Source organism: Drosophila tropicalis, unplaced genomic scaffold (assembly GCF_018151085.1).
Source record: "Drosophila tropicalis isolate 14030-0801.00 unplaced genomic scaffold, ASM1815108v1 contig_443, whole genome shotgun sequence".
Classification (NCBI taxonomy): Eukaryota; Metazoa; Arthropoda; class Insecta; order Diptera; family Drosophilidae; genus Drosophila; species Drosophila tropicalis.
Window position 1 is genome coordinate 3,896,988 of NW_027172907.1, and position 18,696 is coordinate 3,915,683.

At 44.0% G+C, this 18,696-nt stretch overlaps 1 protein-coding gene across 1 annotated transcript; it reads right to left on the reverse strand.

The window, feature by feature from the left end:
• Window positions 1–2,003: 2,003 nt before the first annotated feature.
• On the reverse strand, window positions 2,004–11,520 carry LOC137574321 (uncharacterized). The gene is made up of 2 exons (XM_068286587.1): window positions 11,066–11,520; window positions 2,004–3,290 (listed from the first exon to the last, which is right to left on the reverse strand). Exon 2 carries the CDS (start codon window positions 3,029–3,031, stop codon window positions 2,366–2,368), a length of 666 nt encoding a protein of 221 aa, XP_068142688.1. The 5' UTR covers window positions 3,032–3,290; window positions 11,066–11,520; the 3' UTR covers window positions 2,004–2,365.
• Between the last annotated feature and the right edge of the window lie 7,176 nt (window positions 11,521–18,696).

Genomic DNA, 18,696 nt, shown 5'->3' on the forward strand with positions numbered 1-18,696 from the left:
CTTGAGAACTTGCAGCAGCCGGCTGAGGAACTTGTGAGGAGGATGGTGAGGAGATGCTCCAGAGATCCTATTAAAATGGGAAATGTCGCGAGATCACTTATCAGACGGTCATAAAAATGGGTTTCTGGCGGCAGAGTAGCAAATGGCGACAGGCGGGCAGTCGGCCGGGGGGAGTGGTGGGTATGAATGCTTTTTAAAAACAATTTTGGTTTAGTACTTTGTAAGATGTAGATGTAGGTTGGCATTGTAATTTATATGTATGTATGTATATATCCGCTTTATGATCCAATCGAACGAGCAAATAATTTTCGTAAATTATTTTGGTTTTGTGGGAGGAAACTTTCCTATGTGAATCGGATAACTATATTAAATTGTTCAGGTCTCAGAAAACAATAACAAAAAACCGTAAAAAAGGTGCTAACTACCCTCCCCTTGTTGTGCACACACTCACACTTACGAATAAACTTGTCAAAAAAGAAACAAAATGTTTTCCTCTGTCCCTCTCATTTGAATTCCCACAGTGGAGCTTGCAAGTCTCCACCTCCTGCTCCGCCACCACCTCCATTGTTTATAGTTTAATAAACGTCTAAATCATACTTTTGTGATGCATGTGCTAAAGACAAACGAATATCAAAAAATAAAATGAAAAACTGCCATTCGGAGTATGCTTCCTCGTCTCCACTATCTATGTATGAGCTGGGAGCGGTCGTTGGGTCTCTCCTCTAATGGCTCTAATGTGCGTCTATTTCTTCCCTTCCGTTCAGCCTTTCTCCCTCACTTGTGCGTGTGTGTGTGTGTGGTCTAGACAGGGTTTCAAAGGGATGATACAGAAAGGGGGGGCGACGGCATGGTATTGTGACTGCGACTGGAACTATGCAATCAAACTGTGTCAATGAAAAGTATAGAAATTAATACAATATGAAATGAATCGTGTGTGGAATATGAATACAACAACAACTGCAACAAAATAATTGTCAAACGAAAGCATTTCTATGGAAGCTCGTTGAAGTCAGGTGTCCGGCCAGACATGCTTTGGAAAATGTGTGGGCTTGGTGGGAGGTAAGCAAATGAAAATGGGAAGTGTTAGAGCCAAATTAACCTACTTCTAATTCTAAAGCCAGACAGTTGATGGCCGAACAATGCACCCAAGAGCTAGTGAGGATCACATGTATGCCAAGCACCTTAAACATCAAAGGGAGTTAATAAAGCCTTCACCAAATCATTTAAGCAATCTAGTATTAGCCATAGAGCTAATGCTAAGGGGCATGAGCCTTTAGTGGAGCACTCTTAGAAGATTTTCAATAACTGGAAAGCTGATTAATGTTTGCTCATTTACCAAAATATAGTTCTGACCAAAGAAAAGGTTAAGTTGGCCAAAATTACTTAAAAGCTCTTAACTTTGCAAATCTGTAACTTGGCTTAATTTAACCCATTTTTAAAGATGATATGTATCTCTTTTGAAAGCTGTCAAACTTAATTTTAAAATGGTTTATCAAGTTGTGTTTTCAAGTCAGTCCAGAATAATGGCAATAAAAATCAAACTGTACCAACAAACCTAAACTTCATTACGTTCTAATTAAGTCATTCCAATTCCAATTTGATTAAGTTATAACTTTTTGAAATCGGTTAGAAATTGTCGATGCTGGAACTTTCATGTGTATTACATCCCCGAAAGACGATATTTTTGACTTAATCCGGCACTGAAATAAACACTATATATTTAAGTATTCAGTATTACAATTGAAAAATAAAATAACACTTAAAGTAGTTTAAGTTCTTTCCTCTTCTTGTTTTTCTTAATTTATTTACTTTTTATTTTCTTTGTCTTTTGCAGGAGATATTTTCTAGTTAAGAGTGAGTATAATTGAACCACTATTCGAACGTGAAATGAGATGTATGTGTTCGTGGGGGGCGGAAGGATCCAAATGAAATACAAGGAGTTGGCGGGTGCCAATTTCTTCAGTTTGTGGTGAGCGAGTGGTGAATTAAAACGCACGAGAAACTTCGGTTAACTAAATGTAGGTTTTATTATTTATATAATATTCACAGGTAAACCGGCACACACGGAAATGGTTCGGGTTGAAAGTGATTAACAAATCGTAAAAAAAATGCAAGAGAACGGGTGTTCGGGTGAAAGGCTCGATTCTTAGTGATGGCGGTGCCCATTGGAAAAAATCAAGTCACTCCTCCTGGTGTGACCGTAGACGCCGAGGATCAAAAAACCCTCCTCACTCCTCACCGCTCACTGCTCTTCGCCGCTCACTGCTGTTCACCCGGTGGCGTGAACATACCGCCCCCCTTGCAACATGTTGCAATTGTCACCCTGGACATATAAAGGATGGGGGACGGCAACGTCCTGGAGCGCCTAGATCCCACAGGAGCCGGAGACGACCCATCCGAACACGGTGCTCTGGGCTGCGGGAGTACCGCTATGACCGGGCACACAGCCTGGTTGGATGACCTCAGGATAGAGGTCTGCCCCGAGCACCACGGATACCGACGCCGGCCGATAGAAGTAGGGGTCGGCCAGGATCAGGGTTGCGAACTTCTCTCGGACCGGCGCCGCCACTTCCCGGATGGGAGTGCGGATGAGCAAGTCCTCTTCGACCCGGAATATAACGTTCCGTCGGAACGTCTTGTCGGACCTCGACTCGAGGACGGCCGTACAGGCTTGGTCGACCCCGACCGTGGTCACAGCTAACCCCAGGGACCGGGCAAAGGAGAGATTGATGCGGCTCTCAGCCGCACACGCATCAAGAAGGACGCGGGTCTCGAAGGATTTCGAGCCATTGCCCAACCGTAGGACTGCGGTGGGCAGGACAGTCGTCGTCCTGGCGTGGAGCAGGGAGGATAACGAAATCTCGGGTGCGCCTTCTGGGGAAGCGGAGCGGTCGGACGATGATCGGGAACGGGGTTGTAGCGGGGGTGCAGCACGACTGGAGGGGGTGATCGGCTGCGACGCCGGGCGGAGGCACGTCGTCTCGGCGGTTGGTCGGCCATGTGGAGCAGGGTATGGTGCCTTTGCCCGCATCGTCGGCAACCATGGCGAGTCCGACACGCGTCGGATGAATGCTCGTGGGCCAAGCAATTGGGACAATATTTATTGATGAGCACCGCCCGAAGCCGCTTTTCCCCTCGGAGGTTTAGGAAGCGCTGACACTGCCGGAGTGCATGAACCCCCCCGACAGACCCGGCATCGGTACACGTTCGTGCCCTGTGGAGCTCGTTTGCTGCGGTGGTGCGGCAGACGCGTGGGGGCCATGTCGCTATGAAAGGGCGAGCTGAATGAACTGTAACGAAAGAAATTACGTATGGGGGAGTGGATTAGTCTATGCACGGGAACGAGAAACATGCACGGAGACGAGGACATTCGGAGGAAACATAGAGGGATTAGGAGTCACGATAAGGTTTTAGACTCAGGACTCCTGCTGTCTTGCAACAGAATGAGCTTCGCTACGGGTCTTCGGATAGACCCACGCGCGGTGGTGACATCAGCCACTCGGACGAGGCCGTCAGCCCCGGGCAGAGTGCGCTCAATTCGCCCTAAGCGCCACTCGTTGGAGGGGAGATGATCTTCGGACACGATCACGAGGTCGCCGGTCTGGATGCTGCGAGTCGGTGATTTCCACTTGTTCCGTTTGTGAAGCTCCTTGAGGTACTCACTCTTCCAGCGGCGGCAGAAAGCCTGCTGGATTGCCTTTAGTCGCTGCCATCGGTTGATCAGCGACATAGGCTCGACCAGAATTTCCGGTTCCGCAATGGCTAAGAGTGGTCCTCCAATCAGGAAATGTCCCGGGCTTAGGGCCAGTAGATCCTCTGGGTCCTCACTCATGGGAGAGATTGGCCTGGAGTTTAGGCACGCTTCGATCCTACACAGGAGAGTGGAAAGTTCCTCGAAGGTGTATTTGACAGTGGACGAGGACTTGTAAAACAGGGTCTTAAAACTTTTGACCCCTGCTTCCCACAGTCCTCCCATGTGGGGCGCGCTTGGCGGAATGAACTGCCAGGATAGGATGTGCTGGGGGAATGCCTTCATTATTTCAAGCTTGGTGGCGTTCAGGAAATCTTTTTCGAGCGCCTTTGAGGCCCCTACGAAGGTTTTGCCGTTGTCGGAGTAAATGCGCTGTGGACATTGTCTCCGTGCGACAAACCGAGAGAAGGCTGCCAGAAATCTTTCAGTGGTGAGGTCGGAGGTAGCCTCGAGATGGATTGCCTTCGTGCTGAAACACACAAAGACGCAGACATAACCCTTAGTTATGAGACACGCACGCCCGGTGTAATTTTTGATCTCGAACGGCCCTGCGAAATCAATGCCCGTGTGGGTGAAGGGCCTGGAATACGTGATGCGTTCTCGAGGGAGATCACCCATCATCTGGGTCTGTAGTCGTCGACGATGAACGATGCAGACCTTGCACCCCTTGATGTGGGACTTTACCATGTTCTTTATCCGTGGGATCCAGAATTTGGTGCGCAAATACCGCACCATCAGTTGATTGCCGCCATGCAACGTGATGCGGTGGGCGAATGCGACAAGCAGGCGAGTGAAATGAGTACTATATGGGAGGAGAATAGGGTGACGTTCATCATATCGGAGGGACTCAGCGGCCCGGAGTCGTCCGCAGGAGCGGAGTAACCCATGCTGGTCGAGAAATGGGTTCAGATTGAGTAGAGTGCTGGATGATGGCAGGGGTCGCCCTTCGCCCAGGGCCCGTATCTCCGCGAGGTATTCCCGCCGCTGAGAGGTCCGAATCAAGGCGCGCTCGGCGGAAAGAAGTTCGTCATTGGTGAGGCGAACCGTGGAAGGCGTCGAAATCCTCTTGGTGGCGAAGCGTAGGATGTACGCGATGACTCGTAGAGCCCTACCATAATTCGAGAACCGTTCGCTGACGTCCTCGAGTAGCGTGGTCGCGGTGGTGTGGCACTGGACCCGTTGCTCCAGCTGGGTGTCTGGGAGTTCGTTATGGGGAGTTGGCCAATACTCGGGGGGCTCTCTGGAGCCAGTCCGGCCCATGCCACCAGAGGCTGCTGGCCGATAGCTCGGCCGCGGAGACTCCACGGCTCGCCAGATCCGCGGGGTTGTCCTCGGAGCGCACATGTGACCAGCTTTGGCCACTAGTGCTTTCGGAGATCCTGGATACGCGATTGGCCACGAAGGTGGACCAACTGCACGGAGGTTTATTGAGCCAAGCCAACACGATGGTAGAGTCGGTCCAAAACTGGGAGGTTGCAGGTCGGATTGGAAGTTCAGGAACGATCGACGCCCAGAGATCGGCTAGCAGAACCGCTCCGCACAACTCTAGCCGAGGCAGCGAGACTGTTTTGACTGGAGCTACACGGGTCTTAGCCGTTAATAAATGGACGTCTACTTGATTGCCGTACCGAACCCGCACATATAGGGCCGCTCCATACGCTTTCTGTGACGCGTCACAGAAGCCATGAAGCTCCCACGAGAGCTTATCGCTGGTGTTTAGCCAACGGGGAATGCGGAGTCGACTGAGGCCTGGGTAATCCTGCAGGAATTCATGCCATTGCTGCAGCAGGAGAGGCGGCAGAGCATCATCCCAGCCCAGTTCGGTAAGCCAGATTTGCTGCATGAATATCTTCGCTCGGATGACAAATGGGGCTAGCCACCCAGCGGGGTCGAAGAGCTTAGCGATATGAGACAGAACCTGCCTCTTGGAGATCGACTCCTTCAAGGGGGTCCGCTGTGGTGAAGAAGAAGACGTCCTCAGCAGCTTGCCATCGAATACCCAAGGTTTTTGCGGTGCTCGCGTCTTCCAGCTCGAGAAAGTCCTCTCGCAGCAGGTGCTCTCTCGGAATGGCTTGAAGTACTTCCTTCTTATTGGAAGTCCACTTCCGAAGCGGGAATCCCGCAGATTGGAGGACCGCTTGAAGCTCTCGTATGGCGAGACGAGCGTCGGCTTCAGTGTGAGCGCCGGCAAGGACATCATCAACATACATGTAGTTCCGAAGGATTTCGCTCGCCTGAGGATACATCGTTTGCACGTCTTGTGCCAGTTGTAAAAAGGACTCGGATCGCCAAGAATGGCGCGCAGTTAACCCCAAACGTGACAGTTTGTAACTCGTAATCCTGAATATTGCCGCAGCGGTCTCGGTAGAGGATCCGCTGAAAGGGGGGTATGCCTGGGATCGACTCGGATTTGTCGATACATCTGCGTTATGTCGGCATTGAAAACGAATTGAAAGAACCGCCATTTCAGTACCTGAAGCGTGAGGTCGGCCTGAAGAGTAGGACCGGTGTGCAAGACATCGTTGAGGCTGACGCCTTGTGTGGAGGGGCTCGACGCGTTAAATACCACGCGTACCTTAGTGGTGGTGCTATCGGGCTTAAACACCGCATGATGGGGGAGATAGAAGTTTTTCCCATCTTGAGGCGGCGTCACCCGAATCATATGACCCAATTCCTCATATTCTTGAATAATGGCATCGTACTGCGTTTTAGAACCGGATCCTTGAGAAGGCGTGCCTCATTCCGCAGGAATTGAGCCAGCGCGATCGGTCTTGAGTGGCCCAAGTCAACGCTATTCGGACCTTTGAACGGTAGGGACACAACATATCGGCCGTCCTTTCCCCTTTGGGTGGTCTCCTGGAAGTTCCGCTCGCAGAATGCGTCATCCTCCTTTTCCGGCTTTGCGGGAAGGTCTTCCACCTCCCAAAACTTGGTGAGGAGTACATCAAGCTTTGCTTCGGGACTAACTCGCGTCTGTGCCGCGAAAACGGATCTAGACACCGGGGGGTCAGGAGTGATAGCCCCACACAGAACCCATCCAAAGATGGTTTCTAGCCCGACAAAATCACCAATATCCTTTTTGATCCGTTCTCCGAGGATGTGGGGAAACAGGTCTACACCGATGATCATGTCAATAGGCGCGGGCTTGTTGTAGTACGGGTCAGCCAGGGGGCGATCGAGGCACTGCGTCGGAACCGTATTAAGGAATGGAGCTGTTGGAATGGCCCCTGACAATTTGGATACGACCAGGGCGGAGACCTCAATCTTGTTCAATCTGTCACACGGGGGAGACAGCATTAGCAGACACACCTTGTCGGCGCAGCCTCCATCACTCTGGCCCATGCCAGTAACCGCGGCGTCTACTGGGTAGAAGGGGGGCTGGACCATGCTGAAGACGCGTTCGGAGAGAAAAGTTGAATCGGCTCCCGAGTCGATCAACGCCCGAATATGATGATCCACACCACGATGGTGCAGAGTGACAATCGCAGTGCCTAAAAGGCCTCTGCCTGGGGTAGATGCAAAATAACTTTGAGCATTTGTGAGCTGGTCGCTCGCGGACGGGCGCTCTGTGACGCTGGATGGTGGGACTTGCGCAGCGGATGGCGAGGGCACGGACACATCACTAGGATGCAACAGCGTATGATGACGTTCCTTGCAGGTATGGCAATTATGCGCACTGGAGCAGCCCTTCACTTGATGACCGCGGGCAAAACAGTTCAGACAAAGTCCCTGCTGTCTAATGGTTTCCAGCCGCCTCTGAACAGGCATATCAAGGAAACTAGGGCAGAGCCGTATTGGGTGATTTTCCCGATGGCACAGCTTGCAAGACGCCGATTTGAGCTGAGCTTTCGCTGGAAACGCTTGGACTTTCATCGTTGCAGAGGATTTGCGGGGGCCAATGGGGATGGCTTGGACACTTGGGGCCGACTTATGTTCGTCGGTGGCATCCAGGACCCGATACCGATCGGTAAGAAATTGGTTCAAATCGGACCACGTTGAGACGACAGTCTTATTGGGCACTGATTGCTCCCACAGGAGGATTGTGGCCTTCGGCAATTTACTAGTGCAGATGGCGATAAGTAGGACATCCCAATTCTCAGTACTAACACCCGAACGCTCAAGTGCGGTAAGACACCCTTGAAACGCGGTCTGCAGCTCTCGCAAGGATTTGCCCGACTCTTGTGCCACCGCGGGAATCTGAAGGAGTTGTCTGGCTTGAGTCATGACCAGCAGACGGCTGTTTTCGTACCGTGCGGTGAGGTTCTCCCACGCGGCCTGGAAACCCTCATTCGTCAGGGGGGACTTAGCCACGATGGTTCTCGCTTCCCCTCGCGTCTTGGCGTTCAAGTGATAGAGCTTCTCCACTTGTGACAAATACGGATTGGCGATATAAATGGCGGCGAACAAATCGCGGAATGTGGGCCATGCTAGGCTGTCGCCATCAAATGTCTCTACCTCACACGGAGGAACTCTATGCCCCGGTGGCCCCGACGGAGCGGTTGGCTGACGCCTAAGAGTCGTCATCTGTACCGAGAGCTGTTCGATGCGTTCTCCGAACAACGTCCCGCATCGCACATATGCCGCGTAAGCGGATTCGTGCTTCGCCTTGATGTGGCTTATGTTTGCCAAGCTTTCCTCGTCGGCTTGGATTGTCAAGGCCTTGTGACAACGGGAGTATTCCATCTCGACAGTTGACCAAAGGGATTTGAGCTGCTCTAAGTGCATTTTAATGGAAAACAAGGGCACTTCAGAAGTTAGAGCTTCACTCTCGCGAGCTTCAAACAGAGTCAATGCGTCGCACGCTATAACGAAATCGGAAAGGGACATTCTGGAGTGTTCTCTACGCTGTTGTGATACGGATCGGGTGACGGGAGCGTCAGAACAGTGCGTCACAACAACGTGCGGAATCTGGGTCTGAGTTGAAAGCTTGGAACGACCTTGGTGTTCCCTCGAGTCTTTAACCGAGAATCTGCGACCCTCAGGTAAGCTGGACGAAGACGGACGGGACCTTGGGGATTCGCTGCGGCTGCGAACTGACGAGAACTTGCGCGAAATATCCGTACGCTTCACGGTCACCGGAGTTGTCGGAGGCCGAACCTTCTCCGGAGTTGCAGAGGGAGACGAAAGACTGTTGGACTTCGGCGCAGTCTTGGACGGCTCCGTGGACATACTCAGGGGACGAGCTTACCGACGAACACCGCGTTTGTGCGCGTCCCTTTTTTTTTGTTTTGGAAGTGAGAAGTGGACTGTATGGGGACGCAAGAACTTCCTCACTGTGCACCGCAGGATTGCGGGAGAATTTTCTCGCGTGTGGCTCGGAAACGAAGCCTCTTTAATGGGGATAGATGCGGAATAATATACGAACGCACGAATGCGGATTGAAAATTACCGATGGGAGTACGTATAAAACAAAACACGGATGAAATATATAAACAAAGATGTATAGGATAAAAGGAAAATACGTTTTTATATAAATCTGGATCTGGATATATATGTGTGCGCAGAATAATGGCCGGAAAAAATTGTATATATAATTTATAAATATGGACGGAGATATAAATATGGGCCCGATAGTGCTGGAAAAAATATATATATATGTATTTATTTAGAAATATGGGCGGATATATATATGAGCGCAAAAGGCTGGCCGGAAAAAATATATATATAGTTTTTAAAGCTGAACGGATATATAAATATGGGCCCGATAGTGCTGGAAAAAATTTATATGTGTTTATTTATAAATATGGGCGGATATATATTGAGCGCAAAATACTGGCCGGAAAAAATATATATATAGTTTTTAAATATGAACGGATATATAAATATGGGCCCGATAGTGCTGGAAAAAATTTATATGTGTTTATTTATAAATATGGGCGGATATATATATGAGCGCAAAATACTGGCCGAAAAAATTATATATATAATTTATAAATATGGGCGGATATATATATGAGCGCAAAATACTGGCCGAAAAAATTATATATATAATTTATAAATATGGACGGATATATATATGTGAGCGCAAAAAGTTGGCCGGAAAAATTATATAAATGATTTATAAATATGGACGGATATATAAATGTGGGCACGATAATGCTGGAAAAATATATATGTATTGTTTTATAAATATGGGCGGATATATAATTAGGCGAAAAAAGAGAATCGGAAATAATGTGATTTAAATTTGGCGCGCTTGAGCCGCCTATCGATATCACGACTCGACTCACGTGTCACCACTACTCCGAAAACAGCTGTCGGCCGCTGTTTATATATTTGGTTTTTGATTTTGTTGTTTAATTATGTATGTGAATAATTTTTTTTTTTTGTGGTTGTGCGGAAAAACCAAGAACAAGTGTTGTGCGGAAAAACAAGCGAGTGTTGTGCGCAAATAAAACAACCGATCAATGCATATGGACAGATGCTTTGATCTATGTGTGTACGTACATGCATAAGTACACAGGTGAGTATAGATATGTATGCACACGCGTTGTTCACAACAACAAAAAAAACGTAAGTAATTGTAATTTAATTGGATGTGGGGTTGTGTTAAATCAATGCGCGACACCGAAATGTATTATGCGTTGTGGATATGTACATATGTATGTGCAATGTATGACTATGTAAGCATATACATATGTATGTATGTACGTATGTAAGCAAGTGCACCGGTATCCAAAGACGCGCGTGAGGAAATTAATTTCGCACCTAATTCGAACGCGCAAGAAATCGCGGTGCATACGTGAAGTGCTATTTAAAAAAAAAGAATATTTTTTTTGCCTTTTGTGTCGTGGTAAATGTGCGAAGGGATTGTATGTATATGGATATGTATGTACATATGCGCGTACATCAACAGGTGACGATGTATGTATGTACGTAGATACGCGCGTGTGGAAATAAGTTTGGCATTAAAGATTATTATTCCAACACATAAGAAAACGCGGTGAACACTTTGATTTTTATTTTTCCCTATTTTTTATAACACTTTAATAATTTTTTTTTTTTTTGTTTTTTAAACTTTTACGCGGATTTGGCAAACAGCTGTGGAAATTACATGTACATGTGAATGCATATGTAAAAAAGGTGGATTTGGACAAGTGCGAGGAAAAAAAAACATAAATGAAAATGGATAATCGTGGAATGTAAAATGAGAACGTTGGACAATCACGCTAAGGATTAGGAACTACCATGAAACCTTGGAACAGGTCAGGTATGTACATACAATATGTAAAAGTGTGTAGGTCGCTATGGAGAAGCGGGAAAACCTCACACTTTTAGTAGTATGTAAATGAAATGAATAATGAAATTTTGTACTTATCAGGAATTCCGCCGATGCAAGCTGGAGGAGCGGAAGGATATCCGGCTCGAAGGACCAATGTTCGTGGGGGGGCGGAAGGATCCAAATGAAATACAAGGAGTTGGCGGGTGCCAATTTCTTCAGTTTGTGGTGAGCGAGTGGTGAATTAAAACGCACGAGAAACTTCGGTTAACTAAATGTAGGTTTTATTATTTATATAATATTCACAGGTAAACCGGCACACACGGAAATGGTTCGGGTTGAAAGTGATTAACAAATCGTAAAAAAAATGCAAGAGAACGGGTGTTCGGGTGAAAGGCTCGATTCTTAGTGATGGCGGTGCCCATTGGAAAAAATCAAGTCACTCCTCCTGGTGTGACCGTAGACGCCGAGGATCAAAAAACCCTCCTCACTCCTCACCGCTCACTGCTCTTCGCCGCTCACTGCTGTTCACCCGGTGGCGTGAACAGTATGTATTTGTATTTGCAACAGGTCAACACCTTCGGTACTTAAAAAGCCATCAACGCTGAGAGTTGATGAATAAAAGCAATCTTGCAAACTGATTGTGCTTTTCGTCATAAACTAACTATATCGGCTCCTGGAAATAGCCGCAAGGTTGGGTAATAAATCTTTAACCAACTCCTCCCAGGGCTTGGGGATAGGGTTCTCGTTGTTGTTGTTGTTGTTTTTCTTCTTTGTGCTGTTTTTGCTTGCCAATATATGTAGGTGAACACATTTTGCCATATAAATCAATCTCATTTTCATGTGATCAGTTTTGGAAGATAGTTGCAGAAATTATTTCAACAAATTTCAGGTGTAAACTTAATGTTAGGCAGATATTTGTATTTATCCAGACAGTTGAGGTAACTTCTCGAATGTAATGTTAAATATAAATCACTCAGTTGAAATTACTTTTAAGTTTATGCTAAAGCCAATTACTTTAAGAAGTTAACCGGATGGTAAGTGTTAATTGATGTAGTTCAATTTTCACTTTAACGTTGGGTTCATCCCTCGGTTAAAAACACTTCATGGAATTGAGTTGCTTCCCTCGCGCATAGTTGGCATTTCATTTGAATAACTCAATGAACGAATGATTCGTCGTTTGCTTGCGCATTCAATTAGTAATTAGCAATTGTCCGAATCACCGATACGTTACCGATACATTGGAAGATTGGAGAGATCCGGCTTATAGCAAAGTTCACTTTTAATATTAGATTAGATTAAGTATTAGTATGTTTTTGCCATTGTTTTCCTTTTTGTAGTTTAGTACTTGGAATTCCCCCCATTGGGAAATTGCTAAGTAAGGGGCTAAACTAGTTTAGCAAAATCACTTGGCCATGACTAAGTGCCATAAATGCATACAAAATTCCAATACTGATGCCAATTCCAATTCCCCAGGGTGTTGTAAGTAATTCGTAATTTAGCGAAGATGTTTCTCTAAATATATACATATACATATATGTACGTATATGTATCTCTCTCTCACTCTCTCGCTGTAATTACATAGCAGTCGGTAGCATAGAGGAGCATTCAACGTTTCAGCAGGTGTGAAAATCTGAAGTTGCAAAAATGTTTCAACCAAATCATGCAAATCATTTAAGTAATTCTTTTTTTTTTTTTTTTTTTGTTTTATGTAGTTGTTTATTGTTGTTTTTGTTCTGTTCCAATAAACATATTAGCTGAGCCAAGCTCTAGAGTCTCTCGTATATGTAACTTATTAATATTTTTCCCGCACGTAATTTCTAAACTCGTCGCTGCTTGATTTCCGGCCCCTTAATCCCCCCCGCCTCCTCTCTATCACTGGCTCCATGTGTGTGTGTGTGTGTCATATGGATGTAAGCTGCACCTCGCCAACGTGTTGCACACATTGTTCAAACGTCATTCAGTGGCTGAAATATCAAGCGTGAGAAAATCTATTATTATCTATCGCAGCAGCTAGGCAAAAGCTTCTAGCCTCTGGGTAGCTGAAAGCGGAACTAGAGACAGATGTATGGGAGAGGATGAGAGAGGACGGACCGAAAGGGAGTGGGTGATGATGACGACGATGGCGGCGACGTAATCTTGGTAATGGGCTCGACTTAAAGCAGTTCTCTGCGCATGTGTGTGGGGTAGGTTTAATCTAATTGTGTATGAAAGTCAAGTTTGTGTCTTAAGTCTTTTGATTAAGTATAAGAGTCAAGTTCGTCTCCTAAATCTTTTGATATCGTATGCATTTATCTTGCAGCGTAAGATGTGACAAATGTCAACTAAATGAAGTGTTTGGACAATTTAAATTAAGGGAAATCCATAATTAACCACTCCTAAGTCAAGACAAAACCGTTAAATACCCTTTAATGGCCAGTCAGAGAGGGTATATTCAGTTGGTGACTTTAATCTTTGATATCCAGATTATGTCTGCAATCATTATGAATTGTCTAAGTAGAAAAGTAGTTTGAACAAAAATCATCTTTAGTTATAAATAATAGATAGATGTAGCTCAAAGGAAACTTCAGCATGGAAAACTGTTTATAAGAAACAATTTTGAATTCTAAATTCTTGTAAATCTTTCAAGTCAGTTCAGTTAGGCCATCAACATAATCTTACTGTAATATTTTCAGAATTGCCCTCTAGTTGATCCTGTAATATTGTAAGAAAGTGAGAACTTATTTTAAAAACGAAACATTTCCCATACAGAAGGGTTTTTGTATGGCTTATATAGGATAATACCAGGGTATGGAATTGTCTGTGCATCAAAAGTTGGGCTAGCCCTCGACATTTGCATGAAAGTCCATATTTATAAATAGATATGTGAGCACAAAAGTTATGTAGAATAAACAATGCATGTATTTATTAAATTAGCAATGATCTCATTACAATTAAATGGCACAAAGTGCGAAAGAGGCAGAACGTGTGGTGGGGCGGGCAAAAAAAGAATGAAATGACAAACGCAGCTAAATTTAAATTAATTTCATTTAAAAACCACTTAGACCCACCCCCAAAAGTGGTTGCTGCCCATATTGCCCACGAGTGGCCGCAGTTTGGAGCACTTTTGTGGAGAGCTTGTGCTGCAGCTCTCTTGGAAATGGAAGTGACAAAGTGCGGCATGGCCAACTTGTTAGCATATGTTAATTAAAGCGGGCGACTTGAAAATGGAATTGAGATGGAGCCCAAAAACCGAGATGGCGGGAAGTACAAGGAGATGCTAAGGGGACCCGTTGCCTGCCTGAATTATGGGTTTGGGGTCTTGAACTGGGGCTGTAACGTCATATATAAAACATATGCATGTATGTGTGTGGAAGTATTGGTTGTGCATTGCTTTGCCATCGATTGAGTTGCCAATAGATTTTGTGTGTGGCACTAGTGATGCGAATGTGAACAGCATTCAATTGCTGGTCGGAGCTGGCTCCAGAAGTCACTGTGATCATTGTGATCACGGCGATCGATCACCATGGCTTCACTGTTTCCATATGGCAAATTTGATTTGCGCCCAATTTCAACGCCTCAACTACTTTGTGCATAGATAAATCAAATTCAACTGACTCTGAGTGAGTCATTGACTGGGTACATGTGTATTTATTTATTTATTTGTATCTCTTCTGCATCTTGCATCTTGGCGTATCTTACTTGGGCAGTTTGTTTGGTTTTCCATAATAATTTTTCAATATCGATTACGTTTGGCTTTGACTTCGGCTTCAGCTTATTGGGTTGGTTTACATTTTGATTTATTTTGTTTGCATAAATTTTGCTTGCTTTGTTGCTTGATGTTTGGTGGGTTTCTCATTCTTTTGTTGTTGTCATATCTGTTGCTGGTGACTTGTCAGCGCCTCAAGATTTCAATGAAAATCGACCTAATTATTACATTGCGTGAGAGGTTGCCACAATAAGAAAAAAAAAAAAAAAAAAGATTCTATTTATCTCTTAAATTAACTAACTCATCTTCTGTCTTTACCCTTATTGAAATTTAGAGCAGGAAGACCCAAAAGACATAGTTATACAACATATAAAAGATATGAATTGGATGTAGTTTTCATTGTTTTTCCATGAGAAAAGCCCAAAGATTGTAAGTATAATTTACTAGTATCTGGCCTTTGGCCAAAAAGGTTCTCCATCTATCCCTCTCTGTGTCTTGGTCTCTCCTATCTATTCGATTGCAGGAGCTAGAGCTGCTACCGTGGGAGCTAAAACTTAGGTGAGCTGCTTCCGTTTTGCTACAATTTTGTTTCGTTTTTGTTTTAGTTTCGGTTTCGGTTTCGGTTTTGTTCTTGTGGCGTGACCACAAAAACTAAGGCACTTAACGAAAGGTTGAAGTTTGCTCACAGAAGATGAATGAATGTGTTTGTATGTGTATGTGTGTGTGTGTTGAACGAGTGTTAACGATGATCATTTTCCCCATTGAATCATTGAAAATGTTGGCCATAACAATTTTCTTGTCCCCCCTTTTGCACTGTACAAAATACACTTTAATTATGAAACCATTTAGCCCACATTCCCTTATTCTTTGAGTGACAGAAGTGGAGTATAATAGACCATTTTAATTGCTTTCTTTAACACATTAAGTTTTAGCGGACTCACACCTATTTTCGATTTTGCTTTAATATATCTAGAATATATTGAAATAGTTAGAGATTTTTCATGGATTAAGAATCGAATACCTTTTTTAATGAGATTTCTGAAGCTTAAAACTTTGGCACTCATATATATAAAGAGAGTGGAATTAAATGTTCTCCCATGTCCTGGAATTCCATAAGGTTTTAATACTAAAGGTCCTAGGTTAAGGTGGTGGACTTGACATCGTAACGCCATCGCATAATAAGATGGATTTACCGATTATCTTTAAATCTATTAAAGACTGCAAGATGGAAATCGTATGAAGGTGACATATAGATGTAAGATGAGTCTTTATAAATCAATTATAAATTCAAAGGATAAACAAAGAGATGGCTTAAAATTCCTTTTAATATGAACTTTTGTAAGCTTTCTCTGTCTTTCTCTCTGTGGCGAAAAGTCAACTGTCATTAAAGGATTCGTAAACATTCAGGAGCTGCAGGGAGTCGATTATCGTCTCCTTGTCGTAGAAATGGTTTGCCCTTTGTAATATTTTTAAGTAGTTTTTTCTCCTTTATTTGAATGCTTGTCACGCACCTCTTTCTCTCTCTCTCTCTTTTACTCGATGTTGTCTATCTCTTTTTCACTATGACTATGGCCTACTATCTTGCTTTCTCGCTCTTGCAACTAAATATCCGAGGAGGTACATAAAATATGCTTTTAATCACATTTCCGTTCATCGTTCGTCGAATAATTCCACATGAAACTAAAGTAAATCATTTGGAAATTTATGGGCCACCAGTCCATATATATATAGAAGAAGAAGAAGAAGATGGAGAAAAGAAAACCAACAACAAACAAAAAGTGGAAACGAACGAAAAAAAAAATGAGAAATGAAACAATTTCGAACTGAATATCTCATCAAAATGCAAGACGCATTTGTTTTATAAAATCCATAATTGGTTCTACTGTACTTACGCACTCGAAAATAAAGGGGTAAGCGGTATGAAGGGGGGAGTGGACGGTGGGACGTAGTTGATATTATGATACACAAACAATCAGACACTTATGGTCAACACTTTAGAGCCAGATTTGGTTACCCCGCGCCAAAGAGTGAATGACCCAACTGGAAGTGATTGCTGCCTGCTGGCGACTCCCCCTCACCATCCCTATCCTCATTCCCAATCCACATCTTTCGATGACATGCGTTTTGCTATGTATTTGCTTAGGTCGCCAAAAAAGGGGACTCTGGGCATACGCATAAATATATCGCGTATCACAAAAGTAAGACATAGATATATGATTTCTTACCATAAGATCGACTCTGTCGCCGGCCACCATATTTCTGTCTCTCTCTCTCCCTCTCTCACACACACACACACACACACACTTTTATTATTATTTGCCAGACGTGTCTGTTTTACTCAATTAGCCTTTTAAGACATTTTTGGTTTGAAAATTGCGAAAAAGGTTTTCGAGCGCGCTCAAATCGGCTGATCGGTCGAGTTGAGTTTGAGGCTTTTGGGATCGTTTTGGGGCACCTTTATTCGGTTATTCGGTACGATTATGAAGTTTTAATAGACGCCGGGTGTTATTGTTGTAAATCAAAGCACATTGTGACACTTATGACAAGTAAAGTAGCTCACATAACCGTTCACGGTTCATTTGGGCCGTCGATGGCAGGCAATTGAAGTCACGTAGCCAATTCGTAAGCCAAACTTAAATACTTAAATCAAAAAGTATCATTCAAACAATTCTCTATATAGTTACAAATTAATCAAAAGATAAGACGGCGCTAAGCATCTATAGATTCATCCATCACGGCTCATTTGTCAAAGGTCAGTTCCAGGCCACACACACGCACACACACTCCAACAGAGAGAAAGAGATAGAGAGAGAGGATATCGAAGGATGCTAAAGGTTGAACGGTTACCTGTCTAACACACATTGCCAAAACTGCCAAATTGATGTCTTCATTTTCAATTTGAAATTGAGCGTGCGAATTCAGGAATTGTGAGCAGAACTCCAAACCTGAACCCAAAAACCCTAATTATGGGATAAATGGCAAAAGTTGAGGTCTTCTTTTAACATTTCCGCCGGAATTAAATGGTCAGTTTTCTTCTCTTTTTTTTTTTGTTTTTTGTGTGTGTGTTCTTCTTTTCTTTTTTTGCACTTGCCGTTGTTCACGTCACACATTAAATGATTGTAATCCTCTTAAAAGATCAAGCATTGAGGGCGTCAACGGAAGTAAAAGAAGTCAGCCAGAGAGACAGAGAGGGAGAGAGATGGAGGCCACCCAAAATAGAATTAATGAAGTTATAATGTGAAACCAATCACTTAGAAATAATATAGATCTAAATGTCTTTCGTCTCTTTTCTACTGAATTTTCTCTAAGTGTACTCACGATTAAGCAGTTTTCCACTGTCGGTTTTAAAAAACAACTAAAACCAAACAAAAAACGGGGGGGAATGGAATATTTAAAGGTATTCCAGTAGCAAATTGTTGCGTGCGGGCCACATTTAAACACAAAACAATATCTTTCTATCTATAGGCAACAACAACAACAACAACAATTGCAAACTGCCACCTGACCATTTAGTTCGAGCGGGGGATCTTTGGGCATCAATTGTCTTTCTTTCTCTCCACGATATTGTTGTCTTTTTGGGCTAGTGGCTTTAGCTAAATTTTCTTGCGCAAAACAAACCAAAAAAAAATACTCAAATTAAATTCCAATTCATTGAGGGGCACTCACAGCAACAGCATCAACAGCAGCAACAACAACAACAGCAACAGCAACAACAATTGCATCCAACAAGAGAATGCAGAAAAGAAAAAGTAGCCGTTTTTTTTTCTTCTGTTTGGTTTGCTGTTTTTTTTTGTTTTTGTTTTTGTTTTGAGAATTTCAATGCGCCCATGCTCAACATTACCATAAAACAAATTATTCCAACGTGACTTAGCCATAAATGAATGAAACAAAACCAAAAACAAAGCAAAAACTGATACCGAAACTAAAACCAAAACTCAAACGAAACAAAGACCAAACGAAAAGGAAGCCATGAAACCATGAAAGAAAAATTGAAAACTTCTTCAAATATTAAATTGAAGTGTTATCCAATAAAATTAT

Bases quoted from the DNA above. Each gene is read 5' to 3' on its own strand.
- LOC137574321 (XM_068286587.1), bottom strand. From the start codon at position 3,031: ATGCGGGCAAAGGCACCATACCCTGCTCCACATGGCCGACCAACCGCC.